Source organism: Loxodonta africana, chromosome 8 (genome assembly GCF_030014295.1).
Source record: "Loxodonta africana isolate mLoxAfr1 chromosome 8, mLoxAfr1.hap2, whole genome shotgun sequence".
NCBI classification, from domain to species: domain Eukaryota; kingdom Metazoa; phylum Chordata; class Mammalia; order Proboscidea; family Elephantidae; genus Loxodonta; species Loxodonta africana.
Genome location: NC_087349.1, coordinates 58053912 through 58074741, shown reverse-complemented (window position 1 = coordinate 58074741; position 20830 = coordinate 58053912). Strand labels below are relative to the sequence as shown.

Genomic DNA, 20830 nt, shown 5'->3' with positions numbered 1-20830 from the left:
CAGATCTGGGGTCCGTGCAAAGAAACTCCTAAACCCAGGGGAAGATTGATAACAAAGACCTTCCCCTAGAGCCAACAGAGAGAGAAAGGCTTCCCCTGGAGCTGGTACCCTGAATTCCAACTTCTAGCTTCCTAAACTGTGAGAGAATTGATTTCCTTTTGTTAAAGCCATCCACTTGTGGTATTTCTGTTACAGCAGCACTAGATAATGAAGACACTAAGGAAGAAGAGAGTTTCAAGGATGGGATGGTCAACAGTTGAAAGCATCTTAGTGAGGTCAGGAGAATTGAGAATTTAATAATAGCCTTCAAAATTCAGTCCTGAGGTCACTGAGCACTTTCAGTTGCTTGATGGGAGAAAGTATCAGATTATAAAATTTCTTGAAATAAGTGAAACTCTTTCAAGAAGTTTGGAGTCAAAGAGAGGTCTAATGATGAGCCTTTTCTTTTTCTTCTCTTCCCATTTTTCTTTTTCTTTTTTATGTTGAAGACCTGATTGTAAGCAGGGAAGAAAGGGCCAGTGAACCCAGAGATTGGAGATGCATAAAAGAAGGTAAAATGGGTAGAAACAAGGAAACAAAAAGCACAAGTGGAAGATGATCCTGAGAAGAAAAATCTGATTTGGAAAAGAAAATAGTTAAGAGAGCATAGTGTCTTCCAACCTCTTTGTAAAGTCACAAAAAAGGTCAACAGAAAGGAATGATCACATTAACACAAGGAATCACAGTCCATAACACAGGCCTAGCAGATAATCAGCACTTAAACATCTGCTGAATAAATCCATGAATCTGTTGGTCAAATACGTATGTGTGAAAATATACATAGATATCTTTATTACTGATTTTTTTAACTTGTTCAGAAAAGAGAGCATTCTATTGCCATTAGCCCTAAAGAAATCCAACAACAAGCGCTGCTCGCCTTGAACATCAGAGAAGAATGCAATTATGCCATCCTAGTTAATTCACCCACACCCATTCACTCAGAAAGTCATAGCACCAGCATAATAATTTCCCATTTTGAAGGCAAAGGAAAGTAAACAGAGTATGCAAGTACTCATAAAGGAAATTCCATGATACTCTTTCCACATTACCTTCCTCTAATGTCACCGTTTTCCTATAAAATGAGTTTGTACTTTCCAGCACTAACATTCTGAGGGTAGCATGCTTCTCATGTCCAGTGACAAATCAATAAGGTAGGTCAGCATATGACCAAGACAGTAAAGGTTTTCACACTTTCAAAATAAAAATTCAGAGCAACAAGTGATCAGATACTACAATCTACTGCATCCTTCAGTGGAAAACGTAATAAAGCTTGCTCGGTGTGATAGGAAACAGAACTGTTACATAAAATGTAAATAAAATACAAATTAATTAGGGAAACAAGGGCTTGGACAGGTTTGGAAAATTAGAATGTTACCAGTTCTTCTTGTCTTTCATACTATGCCCTTGAAAGGAAATGTGCTAAAAAATGCAGTTTTCCAAAGCAGCAAATGGTAAGGTCTCAGACACCTTCCTCCTATTGCTGTCGAGTCGATTCAGACTAATAGCGACCCTATAGTACAGAGTAGAATTTCCCCATAGGGTTTCCAACGAGCAGCTGGTAGATTTGGACTGCTGACTTTCTGGTTAGCAACCAAGCTCTTACCACTGTACCACCAGGGCTCCAGCTACCTTTAGAACTAGTTATCTTTATTTCTAAGGGCTGGTGCAGGAGTTCTTAACCTTTTCTGCACCACAGACACCTTTGGCAGTCCGGTGAAGCCTGCCGACTCTTCTTAGAATAATATTTTTAAATGCAGAAAATAAAATAGATAGGCTTATCATAGCAACCAATATTGAAATACAATCATCATAATATTAAAAAATTACATTAAATATATAGTTTCTTTATTAATATATTAAACAAAATTTGGTATAGATCTAATTACTGTAATTCTGATATGGTATGAATGACATGTCAAGATAATTATGTCGTGTAAGGTAATATGAAAATATCAGTGATTTCTACTGAGACACAGTCACAGGCAATACTAACATAATATAGCACTCTATGACTCCATGTTTTGGTACCTACATTCATAACTGAAAGCAATTCTAAGTTGTGCTGTGAGCTTAATGAAAATAAAAATGTTTTTCCCTCATCTGAATTCACAGGCCTCAGATTAAGAACACTTTCTTGTTCCTTTTATTAAAATTACAAATATAATTAATGTTTATTGACTGATTACTAATAAACACAAGCTTTTGTATTCTAGAACTATTAAGACTTCATTCTTCAGAGAGCACAGAAATAGAGCAATGGCTGCAACTGGCAAGTGAAAAGTTAAAGGTCATGAATGTGGTGATCTCCGGTACGTCTAAGAAGCAATGCCCAAGAAACTCCCTTTACTACTAAACTGCCCCAAAGAATGGATGAGTGCATTGGAGTTTCTTCAGTTATCCAGACAAAGCATGATTTTCCCCCTTTGACCTGGGAACCCATATGTAAGAAGGGCAAATCAAGTATCTAAGATCATACTGCTAAGAATGTTCTCTCTGCAACATTTTAATTAAAATCTTTGTAGATCGCCCCAGATGCTACCAAAAATTTTAGTTTCATTAAAATTCTAAGTTAGACATTGCTCAATACTAGTAAATTATAACAATGGGAATTTTATACAATAAATGCATATACAAAACACAAGAAATATTTAAAAAGAAAAAAACAGAGAAGTAGAGTTCTCTCTTTGCTTAGTTGGTTGGTTGTCATTGGTATTGGGTTTTTGTTACTACTATAACTACTACAGCCAAAGCAGACACTTGATGATATATATTAAACAGGAAATAATCATAAAGGAAGCAATGGTCATAATGAGAGTCTTTAAGTCATCATGCAAGCCCAAATTTATCCTTTTCCCACCTAAAACCTAAGAAGCCAAAACTTCTCACCCTCTGGCTACAGAGGTTTTTTAGTAGAAGATGATCCAATGCAACACAAAGCAGAAAGTATTGTTTTGTTTTATGTTTTGCAGATAGCATTAGTAGAGCGCTTGTATATTTTAAGAAACCCAAACCCACACATCATAAATTCCTGGCATTTGTAGATCTGTGCAAAAAACACAGGGTGTATATGTGGCTACAGTATAGAAAGGGAGTTGATGCGGTCTGTGCGGTTCAGACAGAAAGAAAGTTACGATACTTGAAGGACTTAACTTTGAGTAATTATAGACACAAACCAGGGACTCCTGGCAATCATCTCAGAAATGAGAAGTGCCCAAGCCAGTATTGGAGGGTGTGGCCAGTATAAGATTTAGAAACAGGACAAAGATAGACCTTCCCTTAGTCACTGCTGCCTGAGGGTATTTCCATTTCCTTAATGAAATAGACTAAGTATTACCCAGCCAATGCTGGAGCTGTGATGGAATGAAGATATCCTGTCTGTATTTGTACTTAAATTAACTCTTGCTGGGTTCGAAGTTATGTATAGTTCATCCATTTGTGTGTATCCAATTCTTCTAAGCTAATGCTTTTATGCTTTCATATATCCCTAAGATAATTGGGGGAAAAGATTCTTAATGTAGCACAAATTCTTTTTAAAATGGCATCTAAACTGGGTAGATAATTGATATTTGCAGTCACATTGTTCAGAGAAAAGAGGCTGTCTGAGGTATATTCTTGTTTGGATCCAACACCCCTTACATACTTGAAGTATTTGGAAGCTATCGAGGTGCCAAGGTATGGCGGTTTGGCCTTTTGCCACATATCCAACTTCATTTATTTTTACTTCAAACAGAATGCATATTGTTACCTAAAGTTAGAAACTAGTATAAATGCAAAGGTGTGAATATTTTATCAACCTTTGTTCGTTTTATTTAATATTGTTTATTATTATTCATTCTTGGTAGATGTATAGTCCTTCTTAGACTTACTAAGAACGCTGTGTTCTATGGCTCCCCTATAGCTTTTTGAATATCTTATCTCTGCAGCTAAATTATAAACTTCTTTGTAGGAGGACCCTGCTTTACTGTTCTTTGGTATCTCCCACTATTTCTAACACAATTCCAGGTGTAGAGTGAATCCATGATCAATGGCAGGTACCAGATTTCCTAACACTTTTTTTTTTTTTTTTCACACTAAACAGTTACTTCTTATGGAAAGTGCCACCTACACATGAGATGAATCCTGAGGGCAATATTTTTCCCACTGAAGTTATGATAAAAACTGGGTTTGGGGAATACCTAGTTGTGCTGGTATGCTCTGTGCCTCAGTTTCCTCATTTGTAAAATGGGGACATATCTCTGAGGGTTGTTGTGAGTTTTAAATGAGTTAATATTTGTAAAGTATTCAGAACAGTGCCTGGCACATAGAAGGTTCTATATAAGCATTTTTATTAGAGGTGATACTGGTATTATTATTATTATTCACTAGCTTACCAGGAATAGGTTTGTCTACAGTAGTAAATACAGTAATACATCTTTTATTCAGCATTTTTGGGGAACAACCTCTTCTAAATTATTGAAGTTAGTACCTTTAAGTAGTCAGTCAGTCAGTCAGTAGTCACTGAGCATCTACTGTGTGCCAGGCTCTGTTCTTGGCTCTGGGAATACAGGAATTAAGAACAGTCCCTGCCCTCAAGAAGTTTACACTCCTGTGCAAAATACATAGACACGTAAATAAAAAATAAGATGCTTTCAGATAATACGCATCATGAAGAAATTAAAATGCAATGGGACATAGAGTGATGGCCTGAAAGGTGGTGGGTGGGAGAGTTACTTAAACTAAGGGGTTCAGTAAAAGCTACTAGAAGGAGAGAACTTGAATTGAGACCATAATAATGAAGTAATTGAGCAAAGAGTTTTCCAAGCAGAAGCAATAGCAACTGCAAGTGTAAATGTCTTACAAAAGAAACAAATATTCAGGGTTGGTGCATTAAGTCATGTTTGCATGCTGTCAGTTATGATTCAGTGGATAAGCAAAGAAGACAACTGAAGGAGTAAAGTCTTACTGAAGGTAGCATGGGATAGGATCCAGAGCACATCTAGAGGGAATGGCCTTGGACAAAGGCAGACACATGGCAGAATATGTCTATATGGATATGGTGGTATACTAGGACTAGTGGTGGGAAAATGAGATAGCAATTGACTAATTATATCTACTTTCTCTATGAAGCATGAGAGATCAAAATATGCCATTGAGTGGTGAGAACTAGAGATTTAAGGAGTCATTTCATAGAGTGGGAAATTAGATATGTTCGGTTTGTATATTAGAAGGGCCCTCAGTGTGGTATGGCTTTTGACGTTTGCAGACACGGTTCTAAAATGATTCTAGCCAGCACGATTGTTTAATTTTTTGTAGCAACATTTAGCTGCCTGGGTGGAGGTGCAAGGTAGGCAGTTAGTTGGGTGTAACCTGGGTTGAGATTTCGCCAGGCAATGAATATGGAGAAAGAGATGATCAAGGAAATAAAGAAGAACCTGCAAGAAAATGGTCATAATACATGAAATTCCAACTGGGTAAGATGAAAAGTGAAAAGATGAGGGAAGCAGGAACAAGTTATGACTATGGGGAAAAAATGATAATGGCAGGGGATTGGAGGCCTTGGTGAGGTTGGAAACTTACAAGACTGGGATAAATAAAATGAACAGAATGGACAAAGGTGTTGTTTCTTGTTAGGTGTCATTGAGTCGGTTCCGACTCACAGTGACCCTATGTACAGCAGAATGAAACACTGCCCAGTCCTGGACTATCCTCACAATCATTGTTATGCTTGAGCCCATTGTTGCAGCCACTGTGCCAATCCATCTCATTGAGGGTCTTCCTCTTTTTCACTGGCCTCTACTTTACCAAGCAGGATGTTCTTTTCCAGGGACTGGTTCTTCCTGATAACATGTCCAAGGATAATATGTTCTAAAGAGCATTTCAGCTGTACTTCTTCCAAGACAGAAATGTTTGTTCTTCTGGCAGTCCATGGTATATTCAATATACTTTGCCAACAACACAACTCAAAGGTGTCAGTTTTTCTTTGATCTTCTTTACTCATTGCCCAGCTTTCACATGGATATGAGGAAACTGAAAATACCAGGTACCTTAGTCCTCAAAGTGACATCTTTGCTTTTTAACACTTTAAGTCTTTTTCAGCAGATTGGCCCAATGCAATAACACGTTGTTTGATTTCTTGACTGCTGCTTCCCATGGGTGTTGATTGTGGATCTAAGTAAAATGAAACCCTTGACAACTTCAATCTTTTATCCATTTATCATGATGTTGCTTATTGATCTGGTTGTGAGGATTTTTTGTTTTCTTTATGTTGAGGTGTAATCCATACTGAAGGCTGTGGCCTTTGATCTTCATCAGTAAGTGCTTCAAGTCCTTTTCACTTTCATCAACAAGGTTGTGTCATCTGCATCCCCATGTTGTTAATGAGTCTTCCTCCAATCCTGATGCCCCATTCTTCTTCATATAGTACAGCTTCTTGGATTATTTTCTCAGCATACAGATTAAATAAATATGGTGAAAGGGTACAACCCTGATGCACACCTTCCTGACTTTAAATCACACAGCATCCCCTTGTTCTGTTCGAACAATTGCCTCTTGGTCTATATACAGGCTCTTCAATTGCCTTTTGGTCTATGTACAGGCTCCTCATGAGCACAATTGTTTTGGAATTCCCATTCTTTGCAATGCTATCCATAATTTGTTATGATCCACACAGTCAAACACTTTTGAATAGTTATTAAAACACAGATAAACATCTTTCTGGTATTCTCTGCTTTCAGCCAAGGTCCATCGGACATCAAAAATAATATCCCTCATTCTATGTCCTCTTCTGAATCGGCTTGAACTTCTGGCAATTCTCTGTTGATGTACTACTGTGATGGCTTCTGAATGATCTTTAGCAAAATTTTACTCTGCATGGGATATTAATATTGTTCAATAATTTCTGCATTCTGTTGGATCACCTTTTTTTGGAATGGGCACAAATATGGATCTTTTCCAGTTGGTTTGCCAAGCAGCTGTCTTGACATAGACGAGTCATCACCTCCAGTGCTGTATCCATTTGTTGAAACATCTCAATTGGTATTCCTTCAATTACTGGAGCCTTATTTTTCACCATACCCTTCAATGCAGCTTGGACTTCCTCCTTCAGTACCATGGGTTGTTGATCATATGCTACCTTCTGAAATGGCTGAATGTCAATCAATTCTTTTTGGTGCAGTGACTCCACATTCCTTCCATCTTCTGTTGATATTTCCTGCATTGTTAAATAATTTCCCAGTGGAACTCTTCAATATTGCAACTTGAGGCTTGAATTTTTTTTTTCAGTCCTTTCAGCTTGAGAAATGCCGAACGTGTTCTTGCCTTTTGGTTTTCTAACTCTGGGTCTTTGCACATGTCATTATAATACTTTACTTTGTCTTCTCGAGGTAACTTTTGAAATCTTCTGTTCAGTTCTATTACTTGATCATTTCTTCAGTTCACTTTAGCTACTCTAAGTTCAAGAGAATGTTTCAGGGTCTCTTCTGATATCCATTTTGTTTTTTTCTTTCTTTCCCATCTTTTTTTAATGAACTTTTGCTTTCTTCATGTATGCTGTCTTTGATGTCATCCCACAGCTTGTCTGGTCTTCATTCATTAGTGTTCAATGTGTCAAATCTATTCTTGAGATGGTCTCTAAGTTTGGGGGCAATATACTCAAGGTTGTGTTTTGGCTATCACGTACTTGCTTTAATTTTCTTCAGCTTCAACTTGAATTTGCATATTAGCAATTGATGGTTTGTTCCACAGCCAGCCCCTGGCATTGTTCTGACTGATGATACTGAGCTTTACTATCGTCTCTTTCCACAAATGTAGTCGATTTGATTCCTGTGTATTCTGTCTGGCAAGGTCCACATGTATAGTCACCACTTATGTTGTTGATAAAAGGTATTTGCAATGAAGAAGTTGTTGGTCTTGCAAAATTGTATCATAAGATTTCCAGTATCGTTTCTATTACCAAAGCCATATTTTCCAACTACTGATCCTTCTTCTTTGTTTCCAAATTTTGCATTCCAATCACCAATAATTATCAGTGCATTTTGAGTGCATGCTTGATCAATTGCAGACTGCAGAAGTTGGTAAAAATCTTCAATTTCTTCACCTTTGGCCTTAGCAGTTGGTGCGTAAAGTTGAATAATAGTTGTGTTAACTGGTCTTCCTCGTAGGCATATGGATATTATCCCATCACTAACAGCACTGTACTTCATGACTGATCTTAAAATGTTCTTTTTGATGATGAACGTGATGCCATTCCTATTAATTTGTCATTCCTGGCATAGTAGACCATATGATTGTACAATTCAAAATGGTCATTGCCAGTCCATTTCAGCTGACCAATGCCTAGGATAAAAATCTTTATGCAGTTCATTTCATTTTTGAAGACTTCCAATTTTCCTAGATTCATACTTTGTACATTCCACGTTTTGATTATTAATGGATGTTTGCAAGTGTTTCTTCTCATTTTGACTTGTGCCACCTCAGTAAATGAAGGTCCAGAAACCCCTACTCCAAATACGTCAGCCCTTACCCAGTTACATTTTGAGTGCCTTCCAACCAAAGGGCTCATCTTCCAGCACTATGCCAGATAACGTTCTACTGCTATTCATAAGGTTTTCACTGGCCAATTTTTTCAGAAGTAGACTTTCAAGTTCTTCATCTTAGTCTGTATGAATGTGGAAGTTTTGCTTAAACCTGTCCACCATGGGTGATCCTGCTACTATTTGAAATACCAGTGGCATAGCTTCCGGCATCACAGCAACACACAAGCCACCACAGTAAGACTTACAGACGCGTGGAGTGGACAAAAGGTAATGGCCAGAAAATCAGATGTTTAAAATAAAAGTGGAGCAGTTGGTAGTAAAAGGGGGATGTTGGTTGTTAGTAAAAGCTGGCTGTTGAGACCGCATGAGTGGGAACTAAGGAAAGAGGGATGGATGAAAAGATTAGTATCAAAAAGTGACTTTAAAATTTTTACTACAATTATCTTGGATAGGAATGTCATTAAAATTGTGTTTATACCATTCCTTGCATTATTGGAGTACATTGAACATTTTGTTCTTTCTGGTCATATAAAACGTACAATATAAAGATTAATTATATTATTACACATATGATAATTCCCTCGAAGTTTCCTGATTATTTTGATCCTACAATAAATCATCCCAGAGAATTTCATATGGTGTCCTGAGTCTCCTTTTTAGGGTTTTCCTGTCTCCCTCCTCCTTTACCACAGACGTTGAGTTCTTAGAATTAACTCAAATGTCCCTGAGTGAAGATCTTAAGGGCCCACCTATGATTTAAGTCCATGAGGTAGACAGAATCAGTTTGGGTTTCTCAGGTGTCGTTTACCTTGGCTCCCTTCTCTCAGGATAAATGAGGCTTTACTCTTTGAAGAAGAGGAAGGGGTACTAGGGCTGACAGAGATTCACTTTCACACACACAAAAAACAATGTTTTTATTTGTGGTCAGTGGATCTTAATAAGATTTGATAAACTTTTTTTTTCTCTATTTAAATTTCTAGTGTTCAATTGAAGTATTTCTCTTGTTTATGAGGGCTCTGCTTGGGAAATAGGCATGAAGTTATGAATAGCTCTAGATTTAAGTTCAGTGCTAAAATAGTCTGATCTAGGCTTTTAATTAATTCACATTTGAGTAACATAAAAAATTATACAAGCAATCCTCGGATTACAAATGTCTGACTTACGTACAACCCATAGTTATGAACCAACCCCAGTAAAGCCTATTATATTAAAAATTGGAGATACATACAATGGTTCATAATAACAAAAGGGCACTACTTTGCAATCTATGTCAAGATAATAATTATTATTACTGTATTATTATGTTAAAGATGTCTTAATGTATCCAGACATGTTTCTTTAATGTTTTTTATGCATAGAAAGGTACATTATATACTATATGCTAAGACAAACATTTTACTAACTCATGTTAGATGTGAACCGTACCTAGCTGTTCCAACTTACATACAAATTAACTTAAAGACAGATTTAGGAATGGAACTTGTTTGTAATCCAGGGATGCCTGTGTAAATTTTCACGAGTGGCCTTTCTTGTGTTTAAAATCTATCACGTAATCACTGCTTTACAAAATGCTAAGAAATAACAAGTTAAGAAAATTCCCAAACAGCCACCAGCCCAGTCAAATCAGACATCTAAAGGGAAGTCCTACAGTAAGCCATTTGTTTTTCCCCAGTCCCTTTTTCTAATGATAAAAATGGATTTTTGTTCACGCCAACTGATAGTATATGTCCCCATCCCTCTTTTGTGTAATCATTATACAAAGAAAAAACCAAACAAACCAAAAAAGATGCCCCAGTTCTGAGAACTCAAAACTCTGTCAGTGGCTGCTGTGCAGTTCCATAACATGAAGAGAGAAAAGTCTACCCTCCCTTCTATATATTGAATGTTGGACATCCTTCTACAGCCTGTCTACCATTGCCATCTCCTGGGACTTAGTAAGCAATGTCTCACTACAGGGATGCTTTCAGAAAAAAGGCCCAGGAAGTCTATCGTATTTTCACAAAATGCTATTGCACACATAGGAGATGTGAAATTGGAAAAGTAATTAAATGAAAAGGTTATAGATGAAAAAAGGAGTCAGGGGGTGGGAGGAAAGGCAGGATCCTGGGAATAGTAAAAGATAAAGTTGCCGGAGGCATTGGCCTTTTCTGAACAATTTTAGCACAAAAATGTTTGGCAATCATTAGAAGCAGTTGTTGGAGCATTCTGCTTTAGCTGGTGAAGCACAATTTTAACCTCGCCAATACCTTGTTGACACACATGGTTTCAAAGATTCAAGAATTTTTCCATTCCTCTTTTATGAGTTTCTATCATAAGTGCACCATTTTTTCTTCAAATAATTGCATTCTTCAACAAATATTTATCATGCCCCTCAGATATGTCAGTCACCATTTAAAGTGGACATAGCAGGGCGTAAATTCCACAAAAAAAAACTTTTGTCTTATGGAGCTTACATTCTAGGGGGAAGACAAACAAAAATAAACATATTAAATTGCAGTATGTTAGGAAGCAATGAGTGTTGCCGACTAAGTAGAGCTGAGTAAGGTGGTGCAAATGAAGGAAGCTAGGCATGTGTGTAATTTTAAACAGGATGGCTTCAACTGCTGTATTGTGAAGTATTTACAACTTACATTGTTCCATGTAAAAAGAAAGATGTAGAAGAATGTGGCCAGTAGGCTGTCACTTGTATTTTCTATAATAAATAATAAATATATATGCTTTTATATGCATAACCTATCTATAAAAGTTGCTTCAATAAATTATCAACATGGCTGCCTCCAGGGAGGGGAACTCATCTCAGTAAAAAGTTTTTCAGTGTACCTCTTCCAAACCTTTTGAATTTTGCACTTGTGGATTAATTCTTTAAACATTTTAATCAATCCTTTAAAATGAAGTTTTACATAATCTAAAGCAATCTATAGTAGTAAAGGCAATTGTTTGGCAAATAATCTGCAACTGTAACAGAAATGGTATATATACTGTTTTCCTACCCATATGATAGCAAAAATTATGTAGTTACCTTTAAAGCAATTTGAAGGAAGAAAAGCACAGAGTCAAAAATGTGCATTTAAAAAAAAGCCCTAATATTTTAATACTCTTGTCCTTTGCTTTTCCTCCTATGATCTACTTTATACTCATTTCACGTATTTCATTAGAAGGTGAACAGGACAACAGGTGAAACTACATTCAGTCTAATTTTCTTTTTTGTCTCCTCTTCAGGAAAAGTTTGTGAAAATCCAACTCATCTTCCTTTACTGGCACCAGGCACAGATTGACTGAACAGGAATTTACCTTTACCGTTACTGGACTGACAGTAACTTCCACCCATTATTGAATTATAGCTCTCCCAGAAACTGAACATGTCAGCATTGAGTACCAGGAAACTAGGGTGGAGCCTAGAGGGCATATTCTCAGTTTTGAATCATGAAAAGGTCATCTCTGCATTTATCAAAAAATTAACCCAACCTAAATGTTTCTCCATCTCATGTTCCTTTATAACATCATAGCTATGTGACCTCTACTGAGGTCAGCAGGGGTGCTTCGACTGCCTCCCGATTTCCAGTGTTGATGGTCAGTCTGTAGGCTTGCCAGTGTCCCAGGAGCCTCCAAAAATACACAGACTTTGTGACCCAGGGAGTTACAGACCCAGATGAGAAACGGCAGGGATTTCTTGTCATTTCTAATTCCCTGAAATAACTTCTCCCCACTTGCAGGCTTGGGCAGTGACTTTTAAAATATTATTATTCGTTCATCTCACACATTCAACTCTTCTACTCTTGAATTTCTACTGACAGAGTCATGTTATTTAGGGCATGTCTTATTTTAAAATTCTTTATTGTCGCTCATGACATCATCACCTAGGCAGTCTCTAATATTGTCTGTGTCTGGTATATTTTCCCATCAATGCTTTTTTTGGATACAGGTGGGTGGCATAATGTTGTTTGGTTTTGTTTCCTGGTCTGTGTTGGCAGGAATCCTAGAAATTGGTTAAGACCAGGTCAATGGCCTGGTTTTTTCACTGTACCCTTTGCATTTGAGCGGGGCTGGGGTGGGGGAGTAGAAAGGTATTTCTATTAACCCACTTCCCAGTAGAATAGGAAAGAGAAGTAGAAAAAGATGTTTTCTGAGGCAGGAAATTACATTTCCAAATCTACCAGGAATTGGCTGAGAAACTTAAATTATAAAGACTGATTGTTACCCAGGTCTCAAATCTACTACAAGAAAACTTAGAAAAGTTTTTTTGAACAACAAATGTCATCCTCATTCTGATTGCATATTGCGATGAAGCCACCTGAGGCAGTATGATTGCAGAAGGATGACTGAGAAGGTCTCTTCTCATCCTACCCAATCCCATAGTATCCACCAAGACTACATAAATTACCAATCCCATCATATCCACCAAGACTACATAAATTACTGACTCACGTAACCTAGAGAGGTACAGGGGCCTTTCTAGGTATGGTGTTCCAATAATTTCAGAAATCTATTTCCTCTCATCACTTGATGCACCCAATGAAGTGGCTTCTTTCTTAGACGTCATTTCCCCTTACAGTGCCCCTGGTTTACATTCTAAGATTTTGATAAGCCTTTTTCTAGGTTGTTCCAAGAAAGATTTCTATGGGCCCAGCTCAGGTCACATGCCATCCCTGAGCCAATCACTAGACAAAGGAAGCTGTGTGCTTTGATTGGCCAGCCCTAGGACACATGCCTACTCCTGGACCTCAGCAGTGCTGTCGCTTCCACCTGCACCACAAAGTTTGAGACTGCGAGCAAATGCAAAGGAAAATGAAGATATTACCAAATTTTTATGCAAATAACGAGCACCTTCTGCATTTGTTTGCACTCTCCACTCCCCCTCCACTCTCCCACCTCCCCAGGGTCATAGGTGCGCTGTGCAAATTTTTTTTTTTTTAATAGCAGTGTATAGAAGAGAATTGACATGACATTGCTTGTGAGGGCACCTCGCAGAGGAGGGCACTATTGCAGCAAACAAACACAGAAGGCGCATATTATTTACATAAAAATAGGGTAGTAGGAGGGGAAATGGTGGTGCAGGGCCAGGACTAGAATGAGGCCAGTGTGGGAACAAGAGGGCAAAATTTAAGGAGACACTCTCAGGTTCATTCTATTTCAAGGTCAGCCTTGAGAGTGAGTGCTTCTCAAGTTTTTGTGCCCTAGGTTCCTTACTCACCTCACCTTAGTCCTGGTCCTGGTCCTGGATTCTGGGCAAGCAAAAGATATAACATTCCTTACACTCATACTCAAAAGTATCCCCCAGGATGCCAGGAATAGCCACCATTAGAGATTCATTTCTTTGGGTTAAGAAGTCACACCTCCAAAAGTCCTTTAATTTTCTTCTATTTCCAAAATATCTAGAAAGCAAACCTTAAAATTTTTTATACACGTTCCTGATGAAGTCAGTCACCTTCAGGCCTGTGGGTGAATGCGACATAGGGCCAGCACATTTGAAAGCCCCACTCCATAATAAGATGTGGGGCACTGTGAAGAGAGGCCTTGGGGGAAAGGGAGGAGAGACCAAGGACTGAAACGGTAGAGAGGGGGCTCCTGAAAAGGAGAAAAATGACATAGAAAAAGGCAAATTTTTATTTGATCATTTTGTAACATTTAATTAACACTAGCTTTAGGCCTACTTCATTTTTCCTAAATTCTGCCATGCTAGCAATTTGGAAAAGCAAGTTGGCAAGTGAGGAGGTATCAGGAAATATTCAGGGCCATAGTAAAGGTGGAAATCTAAAATGGGAACTCTTTGGTGGTGTGCAACTTCTGGGAAGACTTGCCTCAAGTTCTGTTGATAAGACTATGGGGCAAAGGACGAATTCTACCAAGAGCAAATCCTCAGGTATTTAGATTTCAGCATCTTCAGAAGTTTAATTTTCCCCTACAGCGAGGCTTTAAGAAAAGACTAGGAGAGTTATGAATTCTGAGGCCCTTCTAGGACCAAGGGAAAAAAATCAACCTTTAAACCACAAGATAAATAAGTCAAGTACCTCTTAACTTTAATACTAATATAGAGACATTTTTCCATCCTTCATATCCCACTAATTGAATCTTCCTTTTCTGGGACTCTTGTTGCCTTTGGCAAAGGAAAGAGCTCATGTAACCGAAATATATCTGCCTCTTGTAAATACAGGGTTTTAAAATTTTTCATCCACCTAATAACGACAAGTATATAAGGCAATGATCCTGTTGTTATTAGCTGGAGGCTACATTTGGGAATATGATTCTCCATTATGTCAACTCTTAATGGATCCAAGCACTGTTCAGAAACCAGAGTGACCTGGCCCACAGACCTCAGCTGTCTTCTTCTGGTGGCATATATGTCACCATAGGATGGATGGACATCACTGACTCTCTTAGCCAGATGCCAGCAAAACTTGGAATCAAGTACTTGTGTATAGTTTTGAGCGCCTGTTTATTGTGCAGCCTTCTGTGCAAAAAATGACTTCCAGGATATGCCTACAAGGAGAAAATGTGATGGCCAGGAACAGTGGCATCACTAGGGCTGGTGTCACCCAATGCAGTAACTCATGGTGTCATCTCCACACCTCCCCGCCATGGACCTCCTCCCATAGTAGACCATACAGAATCCTTAATAATGATTTTTGTACTAATGCTACTCATAAATCGTAATTCTTGTATATCACTCCTTTTCCATTAATTACTGCTCCATTCTTAAAAAAGTTAGTGATACAGGTTCACAAATACTGATTACCACAATACTGTAGCTAAAACACAAGAAAATTTGACAAAATCAGCAACTATAAAAACACTGGCAGCAACAAAAGCAACAGCGTGTGCTTATAGCCTGTGCAGATGAAACCATGTGATTCGAAGTGTCATTGTAATCGGGTAATAACGACAGCTCTGACTGGAGTGCATTAGAAGATTCAAAAGGTAAATTATCAATGAGGCTAGCCTTGTAGGTATATTGATACATATAAGCTGGGCTTACGAAAAACATTTTTGTTGTTATAACTAACTGCAGGGATATTTTCATTAAAAAAATAATAAATTTCTGCTGAAACACTGCACAAAAATTTAAGAGACAGCCATTTTGCCATCACCCCCTCTGACAGTGTCAGCTGGTGTGGTCCACACCCACCACACGACCCTAGCAACACCACTGGCCAGACTTTCTGGAGCCCTCAGCAAATGTATTTGCCGGGTGACTACAGTATTTGTTTTATATACCAGTAAAAAATAAAAAAGTAGCAACTAACAAATCAGCATTCTGGTTGTATCAAGTGCAGTGTGCTAAGAATCAAGTTTCTGTTCCCACAAAGCTTAAGGCCAGATGCTAGACTGGGAGGATGCCCCCACAGCTGTGTCCTATAATCCTGAGGCATCCTGGGGACACACCAGCAGGTTACACACCCTTCTTTCACCCTGTCAGTCTTCAACCTGGGACAATTAGATGCTATACAATCAATGAATACTTTTTTAGTTGTTCCATCACCAAAGAATACTATCAGATGGCCTTTTTGCAAAATATAATAATTGGCAATAGATGTATTCATTCATGAATGCAGTAAATATTGAGTGCTTATTATATGCAAAGCACTACAGTAGGTATGGTAGAGAATTCCTGGCTGATGTGGATAGGGTGCCAATTTTCAGAGCTTGCAGTCCAGTGGAAGAAACACATACACAATAATGACTGTCATGAGAGGCAAACTGCCCTAACTGCTGGGTTAGAAGCAGAAACTACACTGTATGGAGAAAGAAAAGATTAATTGCAACTAGGGACTCAGAAAAGAGCTCTTGGAAGATGTGGAGTCTGAGCTGACTCCACAAGATGCTGTGCAGAGAGTTGCAATCCAGGCAAAAGTACTGGGGCCAGGCCTCCTCCATAGGTGGGCCATCTGCTGTCTTGGCAAGCGCACCGTGGACCTTAAGGCCAGATGGCTGGCTGAATGAGAGACAGATTGGGAAGCCTCTATGTTATAGACTGAAGAAAATGACAGGGAAGGGGTATTTTCCCCAGAGGTTACCATGATTATTTAAATCTTAAACTACCATGGCTGTGGATTTTGAGCTCCTCCTAGAAAGACATACCCATTGCATATACATATAACCAGTTGTCATCAAGCCTACTCAAGGTAGAACTGTGCTTCACAGAGTCTTCAGGGGCTGATTTTTCTGAAGCAGACTGTAAGGCCTTTTTTTCCCAGGCACCTCTGGGTAGACTCCAATCTCCAGCTTTCCCGTTAGCCGCTGAGTGTGTTAACAGCTTACACCAGCCAGGGACTCCAGTGATGAGGCATCCACATCATCATCTTTCTCTCACTTGGTTTATGTCTTTTGATTTAACCTACTTAAATTAAGACCCCTAAACTCAAGAGCATTCAAGTTTTGAGACCCTTAAAGAGTCCAGGGCTTCCAGGCAGAAAAGGGAAATGTCCTTTTACTCAGAACTGTGCCAACTGGCAAAAGGAGAAATGCCCAGAAGCCTAGTACAGGTAGCACAGGTGGTGTTTTCCCAGCTACTCACGGGCGTCTTGGGCTCCTCAAGGAAAAGACTCCTCCCCAACTTCACGCCTCAATCTGTCTCTAATACACAGCGCCCAAGGGCTCCGGAAAAACCCTTTAAAACCCCATTTCCAGGAGCAGCTGCAGCATCTGCAGCACCAGCAGCAACAGCAACCGCACAGGAAGTTCTAGTCCTTCCAGCTGCCCGGGATTCCCGGCTTGAATTCTTCCTGGAAACACTTTATTCACCCACCGCTTCTCTTGCGAAATCTAGCGGGCCCTCCCTCCCGTCTTTCACTTCTTATATAAGGCCGAGAGTGAAGAGCTGAGAGGTGCGGTACTGACCTGGAGGCGCTGAGAACTTCCCTCTCCCCTCCTGACCCAACCAACGCAGCAGCCCAGCAACCGCACTGAATTATAGCCGCCTCGGAAAAGCCTCTCTCGCAGGTGGGTCACATTGCTGGCTATTGCTTTGTAGCTTTCACGACCGGCCCCCTCCCTTATCTGCTCTGCCTCCAACTACTCCAAGCCCCTACTTCCAGGACCCCACTCCCCAGTGCTCTTGCACTGGATAGAATCTACTCCCAAAATCCCCACCGTACCCCTGCACGGTCTCTGGGAAATCACGTGATAGTTAGGCAATTCTGCCAGCTTCTGGCTTCTGGAGTTTTATCACTCATCTCTACACCAGGGTTCTGAGAGGTCCAAAGGAGACAATTTAGCAGTTTGGTTCCTTCTCTCTGTCTTGCTGCTGTGCAACAGCAAACCTGTGGAGCCAGTCAGAAAAAGCATGGAAAAAAATTGCCTTCGGCAATTTCCACAGTCTGCTATCTGAGGCAGTTTCTTGACCAAGAGCTGAAAACTTGTCTGAGATCTGCAAGCACTTTCATTCTTAAGCTTGATCTAAATTTCCTTGGCAATTGCTTTAGCAGAGAAATGTTGTTTGAAATGGGATTTATTGTAAAGAATAAATAAAGTTTTAGTTTCCTGTTCTTCCAGAGACAGGTGGGAGGTAGTTTTTTTCTCTGGATGGTAATTTGCAGCTTTCTTTAGAAGAGGACTGGTGTAGTGGAAAGTGAATTGGCTGGGGGTGGGGGGTTCTATTTGTGGTTTTAATGGTTTTAACTAGCTCAACCTGTCAGCCTCAGTTTCCACATATGTAAAATAAAAGACTATTGGACCAGATGATGCCCAAAGTCCAACTCCGACAAGGTGAAAAGCTTTGACTAAATGCCTTCAGGTCTAAAATGGATTGAATATCTCCTTAATGTCACAAGTATAACCAAGCAATTACTTTTTTCATAAAAATAGAGGTTTCATTTTTATAGAGAAACTACTCACCCCTAGAGGGGAAGTCCCACTTGAGCACCTCAGAGTTCTGTCACATTTATCATTCAGAGAATACGCTTAGCTTTCAAAACCATTCTTCAACCCTGCTATGTGAGAATGTCCAGTTCCCTATACATGGCAGTTATAGAAATGTCACTTAAACTAAGAACATTTTTTTTCTGATACAGTAGGTGTAATTTTACAAAACGGCACATTTATTTGAAGCAGTAACTTTTTCGAGATATGGCCTTTTTGCAAGGCCCGGAGTCTTCCAGCATGCTGTGATTTAGCACGGTATGAAATTCTACCTGCGTGTACGCTACCTGCACGGCAAGCACAGCCGACCCAGAAAAATGCATGAGGCACTCACTATTTATCAGGCTTCGAGGTGGTAAAGCAAATGGTACATGTGTACAGAGACACTAGGTCATAGCCCTTTCTCCATTGGGCAACGTTTACGGTTCTGCTGAAGTTCACTCCGCTTTGAGTTTAGAAACCATCCTGTACAAGGCCTGACCCCTAATCTGAAAATGATTTCCAGACTTCTGCCTTGCTTAAACTTGCTAATTGTTGTTTAGAAGGAACCAAATAAAATTTTATATACCTGTTAATAAACCAAAAACCCTCAGCCTTATGCCTTGTTTAAACAATTTTAAGAAAATAGGTTTATTTGTCATGGAATTTTAAAGTTGAAGAAACCCTGAGCTGTCACTCTGCATTACCTTGTCTCCTAAGGGCCACCTGTAAATTGCCCCGTTATTATTAAATCAAATGACATATTGCATTGGGTCAATCTGCTGCTTTGTTCAAAAGCAAAGATGTTACTTCAAGGACTAAGGTGCATCTGACCCAAACCATGATATTTTCAGTCACTTCATATGCATGTGCAAGCTGGACAGTGAATAAGGAAGACCAAAGAAAAACGGATGCCTCTGAATTGTGGTGTTGGCAAAGAATATTGAATATACCATGGACTGCCAGAACGAACAAGTCTGTCTTGCAAGAAGTACAGCCAGAATGCTCCTTAAAAACAAGGATGACGAGACTTAATCTCACATACTTTGGACATGTTATTAGGAGGGACCGGTCCCTGGAGAAGGACATCACACTTGGTAAAGTAGCCAAACAAACAAACAAAAAACTTATTGCCAGCAAGTCAATTCCAACTCATAGCAACCCTATAGGAAAGTGAGAACTGCCTCATAGATTTTTCAAGGAGTGCCTGGTAGATTCAAACTGTTGACCTTTTGGTTAGTAGCCATAGCTCTTAACCACTACACCACCACAGTCTCCTGGTAAAGTAGAGAGTCAGCGAAAAAGAGGAAGACCCTCAATGAGTTGGACTGACAGACTGGCAAACGTAGCAATGATTGCGCGGATGGCGCAGGACTGGGCGGTCTTTCATTCTGTTGTACATAGGGTTGCTATGAGTCAGAACTGACTCAATGGCACCTAACAGAAACAAGTAGCTGATTCTTCAGTCACCTCTAGGAACATGTTACAGTGTTTCATGATCCTCACCGTCCAATTCTCCTCCTAATTCATTTGGACTTTATCAGGTGCTATTTAAAAATCATTTCTTTTTAAAATATTAAGAAGGTTGATAAGTTTCTGACAATAACATAATAGCCCTTCAAAGCTTGAAGACTTGCTAAGGCACCTTGTAGTTTCCTCTGGGCTTTCCTCCCCCAAAGAGGTCATTTGTTAGGTGTCTTCATCTACCAGAAAAAAAAAACAACCAAACCCACTGCCGTCGAGTCGATTCCAACTCATAGTGACCCTATAGGACAGAGTAGAACTGCCCCATAGAGTTTCCAAGGAGCACCTGGTGGATTTGAACTGCCGGCCTCTTGGTTAGCAGCCATAGCACTTAACCACTACGCCACTAGGGTTTCCTCTGCATCTACATCTCCCCATAATTCCTACTGTAAGAATCTAGAACCAGCTATAGAAAAGGAAGTTTTCTGAGTGACTTTCTTTTCTGAGGTTATATACAGGTAGGCTGGATAATAATAGAAATAAGGTTGACAAAGACAAGGCCTCTAAAGTTACTTGTTTGACTATCTTCTTTATAAATCCAAAGAATGGATCATTAGTTAATTATCAAGACTTCCTGAGTAATTCATATGCTGTGTTAAATCTACTTAAGATAACTTGAATGATTTTTAGGCCATTTCCAAAATGATTTGAATTAACACTTGTTCTTTGGTTAAGAAGAAATCAGTCTTAGAAAGAATGAAATTAAGTAAATAATTAAAGGATAATTAAGACTTAAAATCATGCATGATAAGAAAACACACTTGGCCTATACACATTAACAATCTTTTCTTCCAAAATTAAGGAAAAGAGAACAAAGAATGCTTGTACTTTTGAAGATTATCTTCCAGAAATACATCACTGCAAAAAGAATGCAATATTCTGCTAAAAGGAGTATTTCCAGTCTAATCAACTAGGTAGGA

General features: G+C 39.1%; 1 protein-coding gene and 1 long non-coding RNA gene across 4 annotated transcripts in view; one reads left to right on the top strand and one right to left on the bottom strand.

Moving 5' to 3' along the window:
* The window catches only part of LOC135232236 (uncharacterized), a 62667-nt gene that overhangs the window by 20579 nt on the left and 21258 nt on the right, over positions 1 to 20830 (bottom strand). The window lies entirely within an intron of this gene.
* Positions 17340 to 20830, top strand: part of STEAP4 (STEAP4 metalloreductase) — a 30317-nt gene continuing 26826 nt past the window's right edge. Inside the window, exons 1-2 of one of the 3 annotated variants that reach the window (XM_064289961.1) lie at positions 17340 to 17489; positions 19241 to 19483. In XM_064289961.1, coding sequence (XP_064146031.1) covers positions 19408 to 19483 — 76 coding nt within the window. In that variant the 5' untranslated portion in view covers positions 17340 to 17489; positions 19241 to 19407. Of the gene's footprint in view, positions 17490 to 19240; positions 19484 to 20712; positions 20825 to 20830 lie in introns of those variants that run through there. The other 2 variants (XM_003407159.4, XM_023544452.2) reach the window with 2 other exon arrangements.